Consider the following 14,407-nt stretch of genomic DNA (forward strand, 5'->3'; position numbering starts at 1 on the left):
GACCAATATTGTCCATTCTTCTCAATTTCTTTTAACTTTCACATCTGTAGACAACTTCCACGATAACTCTGCTTGCACCAGCCTATTGTTATCTCTCAACCAACCTTTCTTTTCCTGCAATATATTTTTCCATAAACTTTCATCTAATCTTCCAGTTTCAGGCATACCAATTGCCTGCATGAATGATTTTAACTTAGTTACTGAAACTTTTCCTTCTCTTTCTCTCATCAACTGAGCTGCTGTTACCATCTCCTCACTTGGTCCTGCAACATTAGAATTTCCCATTATTGTGGTTACACTAAGATCAAACAATCTCTAATTATTATCGAGCCCGCTAACTTAAGCGTAGTTGTACATAGATCAAACGATATCCAATTACTATAAGTAATTGCTATCGAACCCACTAACTTAAGTGCAGTTACACATAGATCAAACGATATATAATAGTATTGAGCCCACAATATCTCTTGGTGAAGACCCCTGGTCCATTCACTGGGATACAAAATCTTAATAACATCCAATCGCCTATGATAATTGGTGTTAACCCTTTCCTCGTGATTCTTGTCAGAACTTGGCTGGGATCCAATTCTACGTCACAGGATATCCGACTCAGCTGTCTAACAACTTCCGTTTAGTTCCAGCATGTCCTACCACACAAAGAAGGAATATTTCTACAGGTTATTTTGCTATAATGGACAGATCAGCTATAATTTGAACCCTTCTATCGCGATAACACCAATTCAACTCTTGAGAATCCACTTGGGCAAAAGACTCAGAGGAGGTTGTAAGAATTAAAGGTCCTTACCTTGCTGCAGCTTGTGACCTCGTCTGATGGTTTTGCGCAAGTCCTCTCCTGGCGTTTGAATCGTAAATTGCGCAAGCTGTCTGCCCCATGTTCAGGCCTTCATTGAATCCAGGGGCTACAAATACTTGTAGCCTCTGGATTCAATGAAGGCCATTTTGGCTCCACATAGACATAAATCAAGGGGGCACAGCATGCATGTGGGACCTGCACTTTCTGGATTCATGGTCACTGTTATGGCACCCAACAGGTGAGCTTTAGTGTTAGGACCCTTCTTATAGAGGTCGCCTTGGCGTTCGGCAGAAGGGCTCAAATGATTTTGTACAAAATGTATTTGCTAAGCATCTCTAAGTTAGGCCTCATGCACACGACAGTTTTTTTTGACGGTCCGCAAAAACGGGGTCCGTAGGTCCGTGATCCGTGACCGTTTTTTCGTCCGTGGGTCTTCCTTGATTTTTGGAGGATCCACGGACATGAAAAATGAAAAAAAAAATCAAAGTAAAGTTTGCCATTGAAATGATAGGAAAAAACGGACACGGACCACGGACACGGATGCCAATCTTGTGTGCATCCGTGATTTTTCACGGACCCATTGACTTGAATGGGTCCGTGAACCGTTGGACGTGAAAAAAATAGGACAGGTCATATTTTTTTCACGGCCAGGAAACACGGATCACGGATGCGGCTGCCAAACGGTGCATTTTCCGATTTTTCCACGGACCCATTGAAAGTCAATGGGTCCGTGAAAAAAAACGGAAAACGGCACAACGGCCACGGATGCACACAACGGTCGTGTGCATTAGGCCTCATTAGCATAGCATTTGCAATTTAATATACCTTTGTACTCTACTTTTGGTTTGTAGAGTGCTGTTGCACCATGTGTTTGTCAGATGTATATTTGCAGCCACATCAGCAACGTGCACCTGCGCATTGGGATGTGCTGACCCCCCCCCCCCCCCTCCCTTTTTTGTGTTTCTAGTTTTCTAGTATACGTTTCTATTGTTTGAAAAAAAAGTATTCAAATTTTTTATCTTCACAGAAAATCCCAGCAAGAATTCTGAGGGAAAGTTCATGTTGTCATTAAATTATAAAGCTGAAGATGAGGACAACATGCAGCGCTCTTCAAGGGAAAACCTCATTACCGTTAATGTATATCCAGAACTTTACAGTACAGATCTATCATATAATCCCCTTAATCATGAGGAACCTTCTCCTGACCAATCACACAATATTACCACGCATACAAATCTGAAAGGGAGTGAAAGATTTAATTGTGGTAAAGAGTTCACAAAAAGTTCAGATTTTCCTACACACAAAAGAATTCACGCAGGAGAGAAAACATATCAATGTTCAGTATGTGGGAAATGTTTTACATATAAATCATATCTTGTTAGACACGAGAGAATTCACACAGGAGAGAAGCCGTATTCATGTTCAGAATGTGGGAAATGCTTTCTAAATAAATCAAATCTGGTTAATCATGCTAGAAGTCACACAGGAGAGAAACCGTATTCATGTTCAGAATGTGGTAAATGTTTTACAGTTAAATCAAATCTTGTTACACATGAGAGAAGTCACACAGGAGACAAACGGTATTCATGTTCAGAATGTTTGAAATGTTTTACAGTTAAATCAAATCTTATTAGACATCAGAAATTTCACACAGGAGAGAAATGGTATACATGTTCAGAATGTGGGAAATGCTTTACACAAAAATCAGAACTTGCTACACATGCGAGACGACACACAGGAGAGAAGCCATATTCATGTTCAGAATGTGGCAAATGTTTTACACAAAAATCTGAACTTGTTACACACGAGAGACTACACACAGGACAGAAGCCATATTCATGTTCCGAATGTGGGAAATGTTTTACAGAGAAATCATATCTTGTTAATCATGAGAGACGACACACTGGAGAAAAGCCATATTCATGTTCAGAATGTGGGAAATGCTTTTCAGATAAATCAAATCTTGTTAAGCATAAGAGAAGTCACAAAGCAGAGAAGCCGTATTCATGTTTAGAATGTGGGAAATGTTTTATAGAGAAATCATATCTTGTTACTCATGAGAGACGACACACGGGAGAAAAGCCATATTCATGTTCAGAATGTGGGAAATGTTTTACAGATAAATCATATCTTGTTACTCATGAGAGACGACACACGGGAGAAAAGCCATATTCATGTTCAGAATGTGGGAAATGCTTTTCAGATAAATCAAATCTTGTTAAGCATAAGAGAAGTCACAAAGCAGAGAAGCCGTACTCATGTTTAGAATGTGGAAAATGTTTTACAGAGAAATCATATCTTGTTACTCATGAGAGACGACACACGGGAGAAAAGCCATATTCATGTTCAGAATGTGGGAAATGCTTTTCAGATAAATCAAATCTTTTTAGGCATAAGAGAAGTCACAAAGCAGAGTAGCCATATTCATGTTAAGAATGTGGGAAAAGTTTAATACAAAAAATAGATCTTAATAGAAATCAGATAATTCATATTTGAAACCATTTTCACATATTTTAGCATATTGGGTTATTAATTGACCTTAAACGGTCAATAAGAAGGTTTATTTTTGGAAGCACCTATCCCAGATCTCCTAGATAACCAAATTATATTTCCTTGAGGTCACTATGACCAGGTCCATGGAGGAAAATTATTGGGGATATAGGGAAGAGAAGAAGAGCCTTGTTTACTTCCAGAGCAGTGAAGATAAATTGTCCTCATGAACCTTGGTTCTTATCACTGTATTCATACCTCCACCCACACTGCGGGAGAGTCCAGAGTGACATGAAGAGAAGTAACGACGCTCCATGTAATTGTTTTATAATGTATGTGGACATATAAATACAGTATTTGATCATGATTCAAATAGTTTTTAAAAGGAACTTGTCGTAAACATGGAGTCGAGCTGCAGACAGCTTGTTATAGAGGAGGAAGAGCTGAGATGATTGATATAAAATTTTATGGGAAAAGATTGAGTATAACCTGTATTTTATACATTTAACTTCCTGCTCATTCTGAACTTTAATGCCAAGGAGGCAGTCCTATCAGTGATTGACAGCCTTCCCTCCATGACTTTAATACAGAGATAGCTGTCAGTCACTGATAGGACCTCCTTCTTGACGTCAAAGTTCAGAATTAGCAGGAATTTAAATGTATGAAATACAAGTTTTACTGAATCTTTTCCAGTAAAACTAAATATCAATCTGTTCAGCTTCTCCTGCTGTATAACATGCCGCCTGCAGCTCAAACACTGTGTTCAACGTGACAGGTTCCCTTTAAAGGGGTTGTTCACCCCTGTGGTCCTTTTAGGCAGAACCCCCAGTGAGGCTTGACCTACATAAGGCATCCTATTTCCCTGATCCTCACCAATGGGTCTTGGCTTCTTTGCTCCCCACTCTACCGCATCTCTGGTCTCCACTTGTAAACATCCGGTTTGACATGGGTCACATGGCCGCAGCAGTGAAGTGTCACCCATATGTCACATGACCCAGTGACATGAGGCATGGGTGACACGTCACCGCTGTGGCCATTCATATTCACACAGAGAGACCCATGATCTGCGAAGGAGCCGGAACCCAGCGGCAGGGATCAGGCAAGTTGATCAGACCTCTGCAAGTCTGACTACTGTGGGGGTCCTGCCAGAAAGGCCACTATGTGCCACAACAGCATAATTATTGTTCACTTTATGTCTTATATATGTTTGTCTTGATGGACCAAAACACTAGGGTTGGTTCTATAAGTATGATACCCTTCATTTGCATATTATCTTTGTATGTGCCGTGGTTTCAGAGATTTTTGTTTTGGCTCATATTATATAAATAAAATAAAAACTCCAATACGTTGCCTCAATTGGTTGCCGTAGCAGGTCCCAAACGTGAAGTGGGCTCAATTCACAATGTCTGTATGCGTTTATGCAGGACCGCCCGAAATCCTAATATTTAGATGAGGTAACCTCTTTGAGTTGAACCATCCAATTATACGTATACAGGTAAAACACCGGATTCACCAGATTTCCCCCTTCCACAACAGCTCCTGTGAGACATCGAAACCGCACCAATAGTGAAGCACTGTGAATACTGCTCACCCGCACTTTTAGCTAATATACTCAGGTGGATTGCAGGCACGCCAGACCAGTCTATAAATCTTGTATTTCTCCTCTTTCCTCTCTTCTCACGTAATACCTATAAGGTTTTAAAGTCGCTCCAATAGTGAAGAACCGTCATTCACTCTGGCGCTAGAGTCCAAAACTGGAAATCAAGGTATTTATCGAGAGTGGGACTGGGGTTAACCTGATTGATGGACAGTTTGTTCGTATTCATGGGTTAACTACTAGTGCACTAGAGAAAAGCATTTCTGTCTTTGCAATTGATTTTGCACCTCTTAACCGAAAATCCCTGAGGCAGGTGGTGAATGACATCCAAGAGTGGGTGATTTCCATCAGGAATCTGTCTCATGTTATGTGTTGGAGGGTCTGCCTGCTCCGATGGTTTTGGGCTTACCATGGTTAAGCAAACATAACCCTACCATCGACTGGCAAGTGAGACAGATTCTTGATTGGAGTGATTTTTGCATGGACAACTGTCTTAATGTGTCTTTCTCTGTGGTCACCACTAAAACTGTACCCTCGTTCATTTCTGAATATTCTGATGTGTTTTCTGAGAGTAGTAACCAGGAGTTATCCCCGCATCGTGAGTATGAATCTGAAAGCGGTTATTGGGATTCACCAACTACTACCGTAAATTCATCTTGAACTGTTCAACTGTGGTTAAACCTTTTAACAGATATGACTAGGAAGGAGGTTGATTTCTATTTTGGTCTGAGGCAGCATTACAAGCCTTTTCTGCCTTGAAGAATTGTTTTGCTTCAGCCCCTATTCTGCTGCAACCAGGAATGTCTCAGCCGATCATTGTAGGGGTTGATGCATCCAAGGTAGGGATGGGAGCAGTTTTGTCGCAAGGTTCTTCACCTAGTAAATTGCACCCATGTGCTTTTTTCTCTAAAAATCTCTCGACTGCTGAAATAAATTATGACGTGGATAATAGGGAATTGCTGGCTATTAAGTTGGCTTTTGAAGAATGGCACCATTGTTTGGAAGGAGCAATTCATCCTATTACGGTAATTACTGATCACAAAAATCTGTGTTACCTTGTGTCGGCTAAATAACTGAATCCAAGGCAGGCCAGATGGTCGCTGTTTTTTTTTTTAATCAGATTTAGCTTCATTGTCACCTACCGCCCTAGGGATAAGAACGTTGAGGCGGATGCCGGAGGGGGGATTCTAAAGATCCTAGTCCTATTTTGTCTGAAGGGGTACTCATATCTGCCCTATATTCTGATCTTGAGGCTAAGGTGTTGTAGGCCCAAGAGGATGCACCGGACTCTTGTCCTCCAGGGGAAATTGTTTGTTCCTTCAGACTTACGTCACAAGGTATTTGAGGAACATCACTGTACTGTCCTGGCTGGATACCCTGGGAGTAGATCCACTGTCGATCTCATCTCACGCAGATTTTGGTGGCCAGGGCTGCGTAAGTGTGTTGAGAACTGGACTTCCGGGGGGCGGGACATAAAGTATGGCCGCGTTATAACAGCGTCCTCCTCGGCAGCTAAATAACCTGCCGCTATCGGCGTCTAACAGGGTGACAGGATAAACCCTCTAGGACGCATAGATTGGAGGGTGACAGATAACATTGCCCCAGAGTCTGCAGTAGTGAGCTGCCCAACACTCGTATAGGCCACTGGACCACGCAGCTGCAGCCTACACCCGCTCCCTGCCACCGAGCCCCTTCAACCCCGATTGTCGGGGCCATTAACACACTAAGCGGGCGGTTTCACAAGGAGGTGAGGAAGCACAAGGGCCACAAATCCACAACCAATGCCCTGAAGAAAACCCTCACCACCGAGGCCTGCACCCTCCCACCCACACTGTACAATACCAGCAGCTGGGACATATTGCATCTGCCAGGGAGATCGGCGATCCCACACGGAACCCCCTCCTGGAGTGAAGAAGGTACCTTACCTGCAGTAGGAGGGACTTGTGAGTACTTTCAAGATGACGCTTCCCCATCCATGCTGAAGTTCCCTTCACTTCTCTCCACATAGTGACTTTTTGAGCCAAGTGGTGTATCACAGTATAACACCATCTAATACTAATACTGATGTTCCTGCAACTCTTTATGGCCAAACTTTGCTTTTTATTCCTACCGGTATAAATATCGTACTGGGCGAACACGCCGTGTGGCCGCTAACCCATAACAGTCAAATTTAGCTGCGGATCTTTTACGCCAACTGATAAAGCTCTCCATAATACCTCTGCGAACAGGCAAACCGGTCCACTTACCCACACGTGCCCCCGGCCGAGGTGGCACCAAGCTACAGACGCGCTCCAGTTACGCACTCTCCCATCTACGCCTGTGTTAAGGAGGAGGCCTGGGCCTACACGACAGATCTCGACCTCCCACGTGCGCCTCCATCGGCACGCCGGGTCTTTACTTCACCAACGGAGGCCTGGACACTTCAGTTGGGGAGGACCACACAACCCTTCCCCATAAAGCCTGTCACCAGACCCTGGGACCTTGAAACCCCACTGACCAGGGGCATATCACAGTCTGCTGCTCCCATCTGGACCGGGTCACTACCTTCTGTTACCCCCCACGCTTGCAAGAATCCTGACCAAGTGGTATCCCAATATTTCCCAGTGGGGAAGCTGGCACATCTATTAACCTATTAATGTGTACAACCGCACAGAACGCTGAGCAACATCTTGTCAATCGCTCACTTTTCCAGCGGACATAGACCTCCGTATCAAATGCTATAAACAATTCAAGTAGAAGAGAGGCCCACCCTCCCAATGTTAAGATCTGGTTCTCTTAAGGCCCCCCCTTGACCCTCACCCTCCCTGCACAGGGCATAGGAATGGACAAATTCCTTATGGGACCCCAACCACAGAGACAGCAACGCAAGACGCAGCCTAGTCAAATGGCTTCCAAATCTCAACCAACTAAAGTCTCCAATAAACCTACGCTGAGGAAAAAACAGACACATTCATCGTCCCGAGCGGAGGAACAGGCCCCAGAGTCGCCACTCTCCTTGCAAGAAATGATAACAGATGATATCACGCCACCAAATCTTTCGCCTCCACACAGCCAGTCTTCTCAGTCACCACAGGACAACGCACAGGCTGCGGCAGTAGCACAAGAAGTGACCCGTCTACTGTTGCCACTCTTTGATAAAAGATTTGACATTCCACACGCCTCTATTAATCTGCAATGGCCCAGATAACCGCTAATACGCAAAGGATCGCAGACCTAGAAAACAGAGTGGTCACAGGAGAAACTAATATGGTGGCGGTGCTGGCCGCACTACGACAGTGCGAAGCCATAGAGACGCTGCTTAGAGAAAAATTGGAAGACCTGGAGAACAAAGACAAGAGAAACAATCTCTGATTTGTGGGAATTCCGGAGTCGGTGACTGGGGAGGCGCTAACAACTTATCTAGCGCTAAAAATTCAGCAGGCCTTACAGCTTAACCAGCCGGCTGACCCTATGACAGTAGAGAGGGCACACAGACTAGGACCACCCAGAGACCAAGGGAGGGGGGTCGCCCTAGACCCGCAATTTCTAAATACGTCCACTGGGCCACCAAAGATTCTCAGAGCTTACAGTAACCAACGACAACTGGTGATAGACGGCCAGAGAATACTCCTTTTCCAAGACTTTTCGGCAATAGTGACACAGAAAAGAAAAGCGTTCATGGGAATATGCAGCTACCTTCATGACCGCGACATTCGCTTTCAGCTCCTGTACCCGGCAAGGCTGCGAGTTCAACACGAGGGGCGCACGCACCTGTTCGATGAATCAGCAGACCCCAGAAGATTCTACAGCCAACCAGATGTGGAATAAACATTCGTCACACATTCGGGGAAGAACCTCCTAACCTCAATTGTTCTCTTTTTCTGCCTTTTGAATTGCATTTGAATGCCTTACCAAGGGATGCCACTTGACACCCACTAATGTTTATTTTTGTTTATTACAAGTTGTGTTCTGTATTTCAGATTGCTAACTGTGATGCTCGGGACCTGGGACCCCCTCCTCTACCACATAACACCACTCTTGCGCGCTCGCTGGGACTGGTGGGAGAGGACCTCAACGTGACGGAGCCTTCCAATCACTACCGTATTCCCCCTTGGCCAGATGAGTACCACACCTGAATCCACCACACCCACCTACAACACCTCACCACATTTAAAACTGCTCACATGGAATGTGGCAGGGTTAAATACCCCAACAAAGAGAAGGAAAGTTGTGACACACCTTAAGCGATTTAGACCAGGCCTCGCACACCTCTAAATCCAGGGGAGTAGAGATTCTGTTCAGACATGGACTAACATACAGTACAGACCAAAAGTTTGGACACACCTTCTCATTCAAAGAGTTTTCTTTATTTTCATGACTATGAAAATTGTAGATTCACACTGAAGGCATCAAAACTATGAATTATCACATGTGGAATTATATACATAACAAAAAAGTGTGAAACAACTGAAAATATGTCATATTCTAGGTTCTTCAAAGTAGCCACCTTTTGCTTTGATTACTGCTTTGCACACTCTTGCAGAGAAGTGAAGAAAAGATCAGACCATTCTCAGTGGCGCTGGTGCAGTAAGGACTCGATGCTCAGAAGGTACCAATAGAGGTAATCTTTTTATTAAAGTAGGTCTACGCGTTTCGGGGGCAAGACATCCCCCTTCCTCAGGACAATAAGACTTATTACATTGCACACTCTTGGCATTCTCTTGATGAGCTTCAAGAGGTAGTCACCTGAAATGGTTTTCACTTCACAGGTGTGCCCTGTCAGGTTTAATAAGTGTGATTTCTTGCCTTATAAATGGGGTTGGGACCATCAGTTGCGTTGTGTCAGGTGGATACACAGCTGATAGTCCTACTGAATAGACTGTTAGAATTTGTATTATGGCAAGAAAAAAGCAGCTAAGTAAAGAAAAACTAGTGGCCATCATTACTTTAAGAAATGAAGGTCAATCAGTCCGAAAATTGGGAAAACTTTGAAAGTGTCCCCAAGTGCAGTCACAAAAACCATCAAGCGCTACAAAGAAACTGGCTCACATGCGGACTGCACCAGGAAAGGAAGACCAAGAGTCACCTCTGCTGCGGAGGATAAGTTCATCCGAGTCACCAGCCTCAGATTAGAGACCAGGTCAATGCCTCACAGAGTTCTAGCAGCAGACACATCTCTAGAACAACTGTTAAGAGGAGACTGTGTGAATCAGGCCTTCATGGTAGAATATCTGCTAGGAAACCACTGCTAAGGACAGGCAACAAGCAGAAGAGACTTGTTTGGGCTAAAGAACACAAGGAATGGACATTATACCAGTGGAAATCTGTGCTTTGGTCTGATGAGTTCAAATTTGAGATCTTTGGTTCCAACCACCATGTCTTTGTGCGACGCAGAAAAGGTGAACGGATGGACTCTACATGCCTGGTTCCCACCGTGAAGCATGGAGGAGGAGGTGTGATGGTGTGGGGGTGCTTTGCTGGTGACACTGTTGGGGATTTATTCAAAATTGAAGGCATACTGAACCAGCATGGCTACCACAGCATCTTGCAGCGGCATGCTATTCCATCCGGTTTGCGTTTAGTTGGGCCATCATTTATTTTTCAACAGGACAATGACCCCAAACACACCTCCAGGCTGTGTAAGGGCTATTTGAGCATGAAGGAGAGTGATGGGATGCTGCGCTAGATGACCTGACCCCCACAGTCACCGGACCTGAACCCAATCGAGATGGTTTGGGGTGAGCTGGACCGCAGGCAAAAGGGCCAACAAGTGCTAAGCATCTCTGGGAACTTCTTCAAGACTGTTGGAAGACCATTTCAGGTGACTACCTCTTGAAGCTCATCAAGAGAATGCCAAGAGTGTGCAAAGCAGTAATCAAAGCAAAAGGTGGCTACTTTGAAGAACCTAGAATATGACATATTTTCAGTTGTTTCACACTTTTTTGTTATGTATATAATTCCACATGTGTTAATTCATAGTTTTGATGCCTTCAGTGTAAATCTACAATTTTCATAGTCATGAAAATAAAGAAAACTCTTTGAATGAGAAGGTGTGTTCAAAATTTTGGTCTGTACTGTATGTTTATTCTTCAAATATTTGAAAACTTAATAAAAACTGTTTAATAAAAAAAAAGTGTGTTGAGGACTATGTGTCAGCCTGTTGTACCCGTGCTCGTGCTAAGGTGACACATACTCAGCCTTCTGGATCTCTTCTTCCGCATTTGTCCATGGACTTTATCACGGATTTACTGAATTCTTTGGGAAAAACTGTGATCGTGGTGGTAGTTAATCGGTTTAGCAAGATGGCGCATTTTTAGCATTGCCTGCTCTACCTAATGCCAAAACTCTTGCACAGGTGTTTGTCGATAACATCGTGAAACTACATGGCATTCCCTCTGATGTGGTGTCCAAACGGGGGACTCAGTTTGTTTCCAGATTCTGGAAAGCGTTCTGTACTTGACTGGGGGTACAATTGTCCTTTTCTTCGGCTTTTCATCCTCAGTCGAACAGACAGACGGAGCGCACTAATCAGAATCTGGAGACTTACTTGAGATGTTTTGCTTCCGAGAACCAAGAGAAGTGGTCTTCATTCTTGTCGTTAGCTGAGTTTGCCATTAATAACCGTAAACAGGAGTCCACTGATTAGTCATGATTTTTGGGGGCATATGGATTCCATCCGCAGTTTGGCACATTTTCAGGTTCTCAAACTTTCGGAATTCCTGAGGAGGAACGATTTTCCTCTTCTTTGTCTTCGATTTGAACTGAAAATTCTAAATAACCTGAAAAAGATGGGCAACAGGTATAAGCGTGTGGCTGACAGGAGATGTATGAATAGTCCAGACCTGAAAGTGGGTGATTCTGTGTGGCTGTCCACAAGAAACATTAAGCTTAAGGTACCATCTTGGAAGTTGGGCCCAAGATTTATTGGTCCATATAAGATCACTGACATTGTTAACCCTGTAGCCTTCCATCTTGAACTTCCTCAGGCTTTGAAAATTCATAACGTATTTCATAAATCGTTGATGAAGAAATGTGTCGAACCTGTTGAGCCGTCATCCTTGCCTCCCGCTCCTGTCATGGTGGACGGTAATTTAGAATTACAAATCAGCAGGATTGTGGACTCCCGAGTTCTCCGTAGATCCCTATCTCATCTATTGGAAGGGTTACGGACCAGAGGAGGGGATGTGGTTTCCAGCGGCCGATGTTAATGCGAATCGTCTGGTGAAGGCCTTTCACAGAGCCTATCCTGATAAGGTCGGTCCTGGGTGCTCGGAGGTCACCCCATGGGTTGTCTCTGGTCCTAACCTTATTCCAGGGCCTTATAGGGAAATTAGCGCCTAGGCATCCTGCATATGAATATTCTTACCTTCAAGGTCTATTTATATTGATAGGAAGTTAGGGCCCGGATTAAAGTTGTTTAGGAGGTGACCTGTTCCTTCCCTAGTTTCCAGTTACTGTCCCCCCTCCCTCCGGTGTTTAGTGTGGAGTCTTCCCCTCACATGGATTGTGACATCCGGGCACTAACTTCCTATTAATATGAATAGACCTTGAATGTAGGAATATACATATGCAGTTTACCTAGGCCCTAATTTCCCTAAAAGGCCCTAGAATAACCCAGATGGACGAATGGAAATCTCTGCCTCAGGCCCAGATACAAACAACAGAAAATATAACAAACACAACCAAACGCGACACTTAACTTCTGAAGAGAATGACGAGCAGGAACACAAGAGACGACCTCACACAAGCTTAGCCAAACCCAAATGAAGCTATCTATCGCATAGTCAGAAGGGTGGGGTCAGACTATAAAGGGTAGAAGTGATAACCACTGAGCAACAGCTGAGAAAAGGGAAGTGGTCATTTACCCTATCAACACTGAATCAAGAGAAATCAAGGAGGCGGTTAGATTCCTCCACACCTAGCCAGTCTCCCTGATCTCCTGACATCAGTCACCTGAGGGACCGTGATGGATGGCCCACCTGGCAAAGTAGTGGTGGCTGGGAACCACATACCCACACTTCTGCTGTCCTTATTCTGACATGACTTGTGTCTCCTCTCTTCCATGTTCCACACACTTCTGGTGTACTTATTCTGACATGTCTTGTGTCCCCTCTGTTCCATGTTCCCCACACTTCTGGTGTCTTTATTCTGATGTCTTATGTCTCCTTTCCTCCATGTTCCCCACACTTCTGGTGTCCTTATTCTGATATGTATTGTGTCTCCTCTCCTCCATGTTCCCCACACTTCTGGTGTCCTTATTCTGATGTCTTATGTCTCCTTTCCTCCATGTTCCCCACACTTCTGGTGTCCTTATTCTGATATGTCTTGTGTCTCCTTTCCTTCATGTTCCCACACTTCTAGTGTCCTTATTCTGACATGTCTTGTGTCTCCTCTCTTCCATGTTCCCCACACTTCTGGTGTCCTTATTCTGATATTTCTTATGTCTCCTTTCCTCCATGTTCCTCACACTTCTGGTGTCCTTATTCTGATATGTCTTGTGTCTCCTCTCTTCCATGTTCCTCACACTTCTGGTGTCCTTATTATGACATATCTTGTGTCTCCTCTCTTCCATGTTCCCCACACTTTTGGTGTACTTATTCTGACATGTCTTGTATCCCCTCTGTTCCATGTTCCCATACTTCTGCTGTCCTTATTCTGACATGTCTTGTGCCTCCTCTCTTCTATGTTCCCCACACTTCTGGTGTCCTTTATTCTGACATGTCTTGTGTCTCCTCTCTTCCATGTTCCCCACACTTCTGCTGTCCTTATTCTGACATGTCTTCTGTCTCCTCTCTTCCATGTTCCTCACACTTCTGGTGTCCTTATTATGACATATCTTGTGTCTCCTCTCTTCCATGTTCCCCACACTTTTGGTGTACTTATTCTGACATGTCTTGTATCCCCTCTGTTCCATGTTCCCATACTTCTGCTGTCCTTATTCTGACATGTCTTGTGCCTCCTCTCTTCTATGTTCCCCACACTTCTGGTGTCCCTTATTCTGACATGTCTTGTGCCTCCTCTCTTCCATGTTCCCCACACTTCTGCTTTCCTTATTCTGACATGTCTTGTGTCTCCTCTCTTCCATGTTCGCACACTGCTGCTGTCCTTATTATGAGATGTATTATGTCTCCTTTCCTCCATATTCCTCACACTCCTGGTGTCCTTATTCTGACGTGTCTCCTCTCCTCTCTTCCATCTTTCCCACACGTCTGGTGTTCTTATTCTGACATGTCTTGTGTCTGCTCTCTTCCATGTTCCCCACACTTCTTGTGTCCTTATACTACTGACATGTCTTGTGTCTCCTCTCTTCCATGTTTCCTACACTGCTGGTGTCCTTATTCTGACATGTCTTGTGTCTCCTCTCTTCCATGTTCCCCACACTTCTGGTGTCCTTATTCTGATATGTCTTGTCTTTCCTCTCTTCCATGTTCCCCACACTTCTGGTGTCCCTATTCTGATGTCTTATGTCTCCTTTCCTCCATGTTCCCCACACTTCTGGTGTCCTTATTCTGATATGGCTTGTGTCT

General features: G+C 44.2%; 1 protein-coding gene across 1 annotated transcript in view; it reads left to right on the forward strand.

The window, feature by feature from the left end:
- The window catches only part of LOC122926301 (zinc finger protein 585A-like), a 64,763-nt gene that overhangs the window by 32,279 nt on the left and 18,077 nt on the right, over window positions 1-14,407 (forward strand). Inside the window, exons 3-4 of the mRNA XM_044277672.1 lie at window positions 1,842-3,228; window positions 5,477-5,546. Of these exons, the coding sequence (XP_044133607.1) occupies window positions 1,842-3,228; window positions 5,477-5,546 (1,457 nt within the window). The remainder of the gene's footprint in view (window positions 1-1,841; window positions 3,229-5,476; window positions 5,547-14,407) is intronic.

Source organism: Bufo gargarizans, chromosome 2 (assembly GCF_014858855.1).
Source record: "Bufo gargarizans isolate SCDJY-AF-19 chromosome 2, ASM1485885v1, whole genome shotgun sequence".
Classification (NCBI taxonomy): Eukaryota; Metazoa; Chordata; class Amphibia; order Anura; family Bufonidae; genus Bufo; species Bufo gargarizans.